This window comes from Epinephelus moara, chromosome 8 (assembly GCF_006386435.1).
Source record: "Epinephelus moara isolate mb chromosome 8, YSFRI_EMoa_1.0, whole genome shotgun sequence".
Classification (NCBI taxonomy): Eukaryota; Metazoa; Chordata; class Actinopteri; order Perciformes; family Serranidae; genus Epinephelus; species Epinephelus moara.
The window spans coordinates 5,012,194-5,022,051 of record NC_065513.1 but is presented as its reverse complement, the minus strand read 5'-3'; the positions used below and the strand labels follow the sequence as shown (position 1 = coordinate 5,022,051).

Below are 9,858 nucleotides of genomic sequence, written 5' to 3'. Positions count from 1 at the left end.
ACATACGCACCGACAACAACAAATACCGGCGCTGGATCAGGGAGGCCATTGAAATAAGGAAGTGGGGCCCAGGGACAATGAACAGGGACGAGGGGGCATACATGCTCTCCCACACCTGGAGCAGCGCCCTGGAGAGGCAGCGGAGCCGAAACATGTCAAGGTATGTAATATCCTAACATGTCTGAGATAAAAGAACAACTAAAGTCACTAACTGCTTTTTATTTTGGGTGTTATGAAAAAGCAGGTTAAACTCTTCCAGCAGACTTCCCTTCACACTAGTGAATTTGTAGATGTACATTGTGTCTCGCACATTTGAAACCAATCTTCCTTTGTTATTTGGATCTTTAACTGTTTCCCATTTTGCTTTTATGTATAGTGTTGAGTCCCCCCTACTCCCCCCCAAGTCTTGGTAGAAAGCAGAGATGACCAGAGAACCCTTCTGTTTGTATGCTTCCACAGTCACCTCAGTCAGTTTCCCCTGGTTCTGGCCTTATCTCTTTTGTGAAATAGTCCCTTAACTGCATGTACCTAAAAAAATCTTTATTTTCAAGACTTTACTTTATCTTAAGCTGTTGGAAGCTCATAAATTTGACATTTTACAAAACAGAACACATTGCCGTTATGCCTTTTTGTGCCCATTGAATACTGAATCATAGATCCCTGGCTTAAACTTTGAATCATATGCAAACCACCTCAGTGTGTGAACCCCTCTTTTTAATTTGTATTTTTCCACGGTAACATTTCATATTTCTAGAGTAAATGCTACTATTGGATCCATTGCATGTCTCAGAGCCTCCGTCAAATATCTGTCTCCCACCAGGATCTGGATCATCTTACCTCTGATCCAAGATGTACAGGAGTTCAACACTTTCACTGACAGCCATAAACAAATTTATTTTATCACGGCAACAAACAGTTTCATCATTATTTCACATTTCCACAGAATAATTCATCATCTGGATCTTCCCTTCAGTTTCTCCATATTAACTTTTAATTTCTATCAAATAGTGGATATTATTACTATCCAGCAGTTTGTTCACTATTAAAGTATTCTACATCTTTAACTATTTAACAATAATATCTCACATCAAACTGAAAACAAGAAATTCAGTTTTTCAAAGGCAAAGAAAACATTGTAACGTGGTAACTATTCCCTATTAGGATAAAATCTTAAACAGAACAATCATCCAAGACTACAGACATGGGATCTAGATTATTATCACAGCCACTATACTCGTAACACTTTACCTTTTATTTTCAGTCATAAAAACCTTAAAGAAGGAATCACTGAGTCAAAACCACAAAGGGGTCCATAACCACAGTGATTAAACAGAACAAATGGCTGCTACAAAATGTGTACTTTTGCATGAATTGGCAGGTACTAGTTTTCATATAGTATCAATCACATTTACAGTAGAGAGCACTTTCTATGATTCTCAGTCGATTATACAGTTTGACATAAGAAGGTCCAGGCGTGTATTACTACTCAGCAACGGTGAGTCATGTCTTTAGGGTTGTTAGGTTGTCTGTTTGTTAAGCAGTCATCTGGTACTGTCTATAAAATGAACAACAGATTGGTAGGTTCAGGTACTTTGTCCCCAGGTACAGGTCATAAAAACCAACTACAATTACTGCCTCTCGGTTACATGCCTCCACCAACCAGCCAAGCTACAGTTTGCTTTCATGTCTGTCCAGACATTGTATGTAGCATGACAGTTGGCAATATGGATGTTGCTGCAAAGAAGTTACAAATTCTAAAACATGAATGCCTCACACACGTCTTCCCCCCGGCAGCACAGAAGATCTATACAATCAGCACAGTTTCAAGGTGGACACCCAAGATTAGTGTCACCAATTCAGCATCTGACCAAATGTCTACCCTTCTGTTCCTGAAATATGACATTGAATTATGGACGGAAAACATCACGTTGTCACAGTTAAGTTGTCCTTTGACCTTTTGGATTTAAAATGTCATCACTTCATTGTTTTATTCTATTAGACATTTCTGTGAAATTTTCTCATAATTAGCATATGAGTTATGGCCAAAAACATGTTTTGTAAGGTCACAGTGACCTTTGACCACCAAGTTCATATCAGTTCATTGTTAAGTCTAAGTGGATGTTTGTGCCAAATCTGAAGAAATTCCCTAATGGTGTTTCTGAAATATTGCGCTCAAGGGAATGCAACAAAGGGGGTCATGGTGACCTTGGCCTTTGACCACCAAATTACATCATCACTGAGTCCACGTGGATATTTGTGCCAAATTTGAGGAAATTCCCTCAATGTGTTCTTGAGATGTAGCGTTCACAAGAACAGGATGGACGAACAGACAACCCAAAAAAATAATGCCTCCATCCATGGCTTAAGCTGGTGCAGAGGCATAAAACGGTGTGCACTAATTAAGTAACTTTTATCAATAACCATACCTAGTAAAAAAAAATGGAAATCTGGAAAAAAAGATTAAGGCTGGTTCACTGTTTTAATGGCACAGTTGCAAAGACCAGCATTAAGTGGTCGATCATGTGCAAAGTCAGCGAGGGTGTATTCATACACACCAGCTTGTTTGGTTCATACAGGCACAGAGCATGATGTGCAAAATGGACAGGTGAAGTGAAATATAAAATGTGTTGTCATAATCATGCTCTCATAAGTCATAACAAAGACCAGACTCACAACATGAAGACTTGTAATACAATAATATTGCATGTATAATATGGATGGTTTTGTGAAAATACTGAAAGTCCCTTCATGTTTACCAAAAACAATGATCAATGCAATAACTGTTATTTGGAGTCTCTGTCTTCACTGAAGGCCACAATAATTAGAAAAAGCTTATTCTAGAATTAATTCAAATTTCCCTTCTGTGAAAGGTGAGAAATACCTTCTTCACTGGACAGAAATATAGAGGCTAACACTGGACTGAAGTGCATTCTAGGCACATTAAACTTCTATTTACTGTTTTAATTTATATGTAAACATTATGAAATGCTCTGTAGTGCTTTATGGACCTGAGCTTATTACGGTAGGGACCAGCTGCACATAGAGCAGTCCCAAAAAGTGTCACTGCATATTATGAAATATTATGTTGAAAGATTACAGTACATTTTGAAGTTGTGTGTGACATGCTTGTATGAAGATACCAATCTTCTCAGAATTTTCAAGGCTCTCATGGTGGTACAATGCCGTTCACTTTCCCTGTTTCTCCATAACTACGACGGAACAAGAAACTGCCATACAAGTCAATGCACGTGTCAGACAAGATAAAAAACAAACATTGCTGTATTCCTGTAATTTAACCGATTTGTAAAATTCTTTGCTGTTCTCTGACCTCCCTGGGAGAACAGACAAAAGTCAGATATTTTCCCTGTTCACATCTCCTAAATGCATGAAGTCTTAGAAATTCCCTATGAAGTGGGAACCCTGGTTTGTTACTGAAGTGTTTAAACCATTAAAATGTATAGAAGTACAGAAACCAGGATACTACATACTGGGACTCTTCAGTCGATTAAAACTACCTCCCTCTGCTGGAAGGTTTGGGCCTAACAAGAAGTCACAATATCCATCACCAGTTGAGTCTTTGAGGAAGACACTGGTGTTCCATGGCTGCTCATTGGATAAAAGTAAAAGCTACAAACTCAGTTCTCAAAGGTTCCCAGAAGTACTGCATTTAAATGTGTGTGTTGTGGACCATGATCAGCAGCCTTGACAGGCAGTCACAGCTTCAACGGACGTCATGGACTTTGTGGGACATTCTTCGTCCGATGTCGGACTTGGACTTGAATTTCATCATCCTGTGAAACAGACAAAGTGAAAACTCATCACTGTCTTCCACTGACTTAAGGTAGGCCCATTGTGATAAGAAAAATGAATTCATTGTCTGGAACTGCCTATCCTGGTACAGGGTCACAGGGGGGCTAAAGTCTATCCCAGCTGACATTGAGCAAGAGGCGGGGTTCACCCTGAACAGGTCGGCAGACATTCACAAGACTGACACATAGAGACAGACAACCATTCGCACCCACGGACAATTTAGAGTTACCAATTGATCTATATGTTTTTGGACTGTGGGAGGAAGCTGAAGAACCTGGAAAATACCCCATGCTGACACGGGGAAAACATGCAAACTCCACATAGAGGGGCCCCAGCCAGCAATCAGGTTTAAACTTGAAACCCTCTTGCTGTGAGGCATCAGTGCTAGTCACTGCTCCACCATGCCACCCATTTGATACGAATATGGTGAATGGTGATGATTACATTGAGTTAAAACAGGTACATGATTGAAGTTGGTTTTATACATACTGTTTCAGCAGTGTCTGCCGTCTCCTCTCCCTCAGTGTGTTCACTGCCGGCAGTGAATGCCTCAAAGTCAGATAGAGCGCTTTCCACCGTCTCCTCATCATAGTCTGTCTGGCATTCATCAGACAGTTCCTCTGAAGGCACACAAAGACAACATGAACACCCATCTGAAAAATGTTGCCCCATATACAATCATACAACTGTAGCGGTGTAATTATGTAGCTTTTCATAAAACATTTTTGACAAAAAAACAACAACACATTCTTTTTTTTAACTTTATTTTCAGTTTTGTTTTGATAAACCACAAAATTGCAAAAGGGAGAAAAAACAGACACATTCCTGAACATACGGGTCACCGGAGACAGTACAGCACAGCTCATACGTTACCAGCAGTCAACTTTCTGTTAAGGGTTACATTCCTATTAGTCCACGGAGGGAAGACAGGCACACAAAGACAATGTCAACAGAACGTCAGGCAAAACTCCTTTCAAGTCCATACCAGCCTTATTCCATCTCACCCTCAAAGGGAGGGATTTTTTTTAAAGGAAGGAATATGAAGCAGATAAATACAGCAAAGAAATCAAGAAATAATAATAATAATAATAATGCTGGAATAAATAAAAATACAATCAATCCTTGAAGACCAAAAGTTTATGAGGAAGACAAATCAAACAAAACCAAACAAAAAAAAAATCAATCAGAAAATAAATAAATAAATGAATAAAATTAAAAAACAAACAAACACCATCAATTACTGTCTTTCTACGTAATATCCTTACTCATATGTGATAGCCATTTGGTCCAATATTTACGAAATTTATCAATTCAGTCTTAGAGAGAAAGTCAGTTCTGAGTTTTAACAATTGCTACCCACTCTCCCTTTGTTGGTGGTTCCTTATTTAGCCATTTCTTAGTTATTGCTTTTTTTGCTAGCTACAAGTAATACACTGCTCAAAGAAAATAAAGGGAACACATAATCATCACAGTGTAACTCAAAGTCAATCAAACTCCTGGAATATCAACCTATCCAGTTAGGAAGCAATACTGACTGCGAATCAATTTCACCTGATGTTGTGCAAATTGGACAGACAACAGGTGGAAAGGAGAGGCAATTACCAAGACAACCCCTATTGAGGAATGGTTTTGCAGGTGGTGGCCACAGTCCATTTCCCTCTCTGCGTCACTTCTGGTTGATTCTTGGCTAGTTTTGCATTTTTCCAGTGCCCTCGCCACTAGTGGTATCATCAGGTGGCATCCGCAGCCCACAGAAGTTGCTCAGGTAGTGCAGCAACTCCAGGATGGCACATCCATACGCGCAGTGGCCAGAAGGTTTGCTGTGTCTCCCAGCACAGTGTCAAGAGCATGGAGGAGATACCAGGAGACAGGCCAGTACACCAAGAGAGGTGGAGGGGGCCGTAGGAGGGCAACAACCCAGCAGCAGGACTGCTATCTGCTTCTTTGTGCAAGGAGAAACAGAAGGAGCACTGCCAGAGCCCTCCAAAATGACCCCCAGCAGGCCACACGTGCATGTTTCTGCCCAAACTGTAAGAAAGAGACTCCATGAGGGTGGCATGAGGGCCTGATGTCCACAAGTGGGGCCTGTGCTCACACCCCAGTACCATGCAGCCCGATTGATATTTGCAAGAGAACACCAAAATTGGCAGATTCGCCACTGGCGCCCTGTTCTCTTCACAGATGAGAGCAGGTTCACACTGAGCACATGTGACAGACGTGACAGGGTCTGGAGACGCCATGGAGAACGTTCTGCTGCCTGCAACATCCTCCAGCATGACCGGTTTGGTGGTGGGTCAGTGATGGTCTGGGGAGGCATATCCGTGGAGGGCCGCACAGACCTCCACGTGCTAGCCAGAGGTACCCTGACTGCTGTTAGGTAGCGGGATGAGATCCTCAGACCCATTGTCAGACCATATGCTGGTGCAGTGGGCCCTGGGTTCCTCCTGATGCATGACAATGCCCAGCCTCATGTGGCTGGAGTGTGTCAGCAGTTCCTGGATGACGAAGGCATTGATGCTATTGACTGGCCCGCCTGTTCCCCAGACCTGAATCCAATCAAGCACCTTTGGGACATCATGTATCGTAGCATCCACCGCCACCACATCGCACCATCAATAAAGATTGTCATCTGGAACATTTCATTCACCGAGATCTGGGATGTGTGATTTAAGTGTTCCCTTTATTTTTTTGAGCAGTGTATCTTCTGTATGCCAACATGAAGAAAGGATATCATTTTCCTTCTCTCCCTCCACTTGGTGACTCAGACCACAACCTGATAGCCCTTAACACCACCTACAGGCTGATGGTGGAACAGCAGGCGGCCAGCACAAAGTCTGTAAAGGTCTGGTCTGATGACACAGAGGAGGCATTGCAGGAGTGTTTTAATGTCACAGACTGGGGACTTTTTATAGAAGACTTAGGCGATGACAAGGAGGGTCTCTCTCGTTGCATTACAGACTACATATAATTCTGTGAGGACATCATTGTCCCAACAAAAAAGGTTCGCTGCTTTTCAAACAACAAGCCATGGATCAATAAAGACATTAAAGGCCTTCTTAACAGGAAGAAGAGGGCGTTCATGTCCAAGGATCACGAGGAACTCAGGGCTGTTCAGAAGGAGCTGAAGAGGAGACTGAGGCTACAAGGAGAAGATTGAGGCCAAGATGGGACAGAACAACACAAAAGAGGTGAGAATGAGATGAGGAAGATGACAGGCTGTAGGAAAGCCACACCTGGAGTCAAAGGCGGCCCAGAATTTGCAACAGAGCTAAACTTATTCTTCAATAGGTTTGAGACAATAACACCCCCTGTGAGCTCTGTTTGTGGATCTGAGTCCCCACCCACCATCACTGTACCCATTCACACCTCTGCTGTAGACTCTGCTCCCCTCCCCAGCAGCGACCTGTCTCCCTCCCCCTCCCCCTGCTCATTGACAGCTTCAGCTGACAGCCCCCCCTCACCCCAAGAAGGTGCCTGACCTATGGAAGACCTCCTGCATCGTCCCAGTACCTAAGAAAGGACGTCCCAGCACTCTCAATGAATACAGGCCGGTGGCACTAACGTCACATGTCATGAAGACATTTGAAAGGCTTGTTCTCCAGCACCTGACGCCACTGCTCTCTGCCTTCCTGGACCCCCTGCAGTTTGCTTACCAGCAGCACATTGGTGTGAAGGATGCCATCATCTTCCTCACTCACAAGGCCCTGTCTCACTTGGAGAGTGCTGGAAGCACTGTGAGAGTCATATTCTTTGACTTCTCCAGTGCCTTCAACAGCATTCAACCCAGCCTCCTGAGAGACAAGCTGCTGGATATGCAACTTTACCCGGACATCACTGCCTGGACTTTGGATTACCTCACGGGCCGGCCACAGTACCTCAGGAAGGATGGCTGCGTATGTGAGGTGGTGTCCAGTAACACTGGGGTGCCCCAAGGAACTGTTCTGGCACCATTCTTCTTGACCCTCTACACTTCTGATTTCCGGTTCAGTTCTGGTTCCTGCCACCTCCAAAAGTTTTACGACGACTCTATAGTCGGATGCATCAGCAATGATGATGAGGAGGAGTACAGAGGACTGATTGAGAGCTTTGTCGCGTGGAGCAACCGAAACCACCTTCAATTTAACATCAGTAAGACTAAGGAGGTGGTGGAGGAACTGGAGGCAACCTGCCCCAGTCCACATCCAGGGCGAGGAGGTGGAGATGATGGACTCGTACAAGTACCTTGGGGTCCACATCAACAATAAACTGGACTGGACTCATAACACAGATGCCCTCTATAGGAAAGAACAGAGCAGGATGTTCTTCCTGAGGAGACTCAGATCGTTTGGCGTCTGTAGTGGGCTACTCAAGACCTTCTACCAGTCTACGGTTGCCAGTCCACTCTTCTTTGCTGTAGTGTGCTGGTGGGGTGGAGTTAAGACTGGTGAGGTCAACAGGCTCAACAAGCTTGTGAGGAAAGCCCGCTCTGTGGTGGGACTGGACCTGGACAGTCTTGAGACAGTGGCTGAGAGGAAGGTGAAGGAAAAAATCTGTGCAATCCTGGACAATCCTTCTCACCCTCTGCATAACGAGCTGTGGCTGATGGGCAGCTCATTCAGCCAGCGGATTATCCCGCCCAGGAGCAGAACTGAACGATTCAGACGCTCTTTTGTGCCCACCGCCATCAGACTGTACAACAGCGGTTTGGCTTAAGCAACATCCAACTCTGAACTGACTTATTTTGCATCCGTCCAATATGACACTTTATCTGCCACCTGTCACTTTATTTCATTCAACACTTTGTCTGCCATTTTTTAGTGACTTTATTCATCTGTTGTAGCAATTTTATTGATGTAGCAATTTTATTTTATCTTTAATTTATCTACTATTATCTTTAATTTTTACATTTTATTTCTTCTCTTTAATCTTATTCTATTTAATGTCCTTTGATTTTGTCTTGTGCTGTTGTGATACTTGAATTTCCCCCCTGGGGGATCAATAAAGTACATCTTATCTTAAGCAGGTACTTGTCCTGAGCATTAAATTTCACTAGAATGTTACATAAATATATAGTGGCAAAATTATAATCCATCTCAAAACCCATTATTGAATTGATTCCTGTTACTATCTCTAGCCAGTACAATTGAATTGCTGGGCAATTCCAAAATACATGGAAATGATCCGCCATTGAATTGTTACAGATTCTGGTCTATCATTCTGTAAATATTTTCTTCTTGGCGTAATAAAGAACCTCCATGAAAATTCTCTCCATTGGCCAGAACAGGAGGTGGTGGATTGTGTTTTACATATGTTGAACCACTCTTCCTCTGTGAGGGTTATATCTGCCTCCTTCTCCCATTTTGCTTTAACGTATAAAGTAGAATGATTTCTGGAGGTTTGTATACATGAATATAGTCTTGATACCAGTTTCTTGTGGCTGTTGCCCTTATATGCATCAATAAAAATATTAATTAAACTAATTTCATTTTCCTCATTAATTTTAATATGTTTATCAAAGTGGTGCCTAAGCTGCAGGTATCTGTAAAAATATTGGGCCTCATTCACAAACAGTGCGTACGCACAAATCTGTGCTTAAACTGCGTACGATCGTTTGACGCACAAATCCGGGATTCATCAATATTTTCTTACCCGAATTTGTTCTTACTCTGCGAACAAATTTAGAACTGCCTCAGACCATGCATACGCACAAATGAGGAAGGCCGAACTGACTTAGAAAATGCAAACATACCTTTTAAGTACGTGCAGAGTCTATAAAACCACATTCATGAAAAAGAGATTTAATTAACATTTTTTAAAATAATTAATTTACTAATATATTGGCCAAATGGATTAAATTACCATGAAATTGACACACATTGTTCACCCTCATCATTGTGACAATTAAAATATTAACAATAACATGAACAGAAAAACTATCACTCCATCAGCGTGCAGATGATCTGTAATGCCGACTGCCATATCCTTAAGGCTGTGGCCCGCTGGCCAGGAGGCACCCACGACTCATTTATTTTGCAAAACAGTACAGTGGGAATGCGTTTGGAGGCAGGG

At 42.5% G+C, this 9,858-nt stretch overlaps 1 protein-coding gene across 2 annotated transcripts in view; it reads right to left on the bottom strand.

The window, feature by feature from the left end:
• Positions 1-874: 874 nt before the first annotated feature.
• Positions 875-9,858, bottom strand: part of pnpla7b (patatin-like phospholipase domain containing 7b) — a 54,804-nt gene continuing 45,820 nt past the window's right edge. For both annotated transcript variants that reach the window (XM_050050306.1, XM_050050305.1), the window contains 2 exons: positions 4,300-4,430; positions 875-3,791 (listed from right to left, as the gene is read on the bottom strand). In XM_050050306.1, the coding sequence (XP_049906263.1) occupies positions 3,732-3,791; positions 4,300-4,430 (191 nt within the window). In that variant the 3' untranslated portion in view covers positions 875-3,731. The remainder of the gene's footprint in view (positions 3,792-4,299; positions 4,431-9,858) is intronic.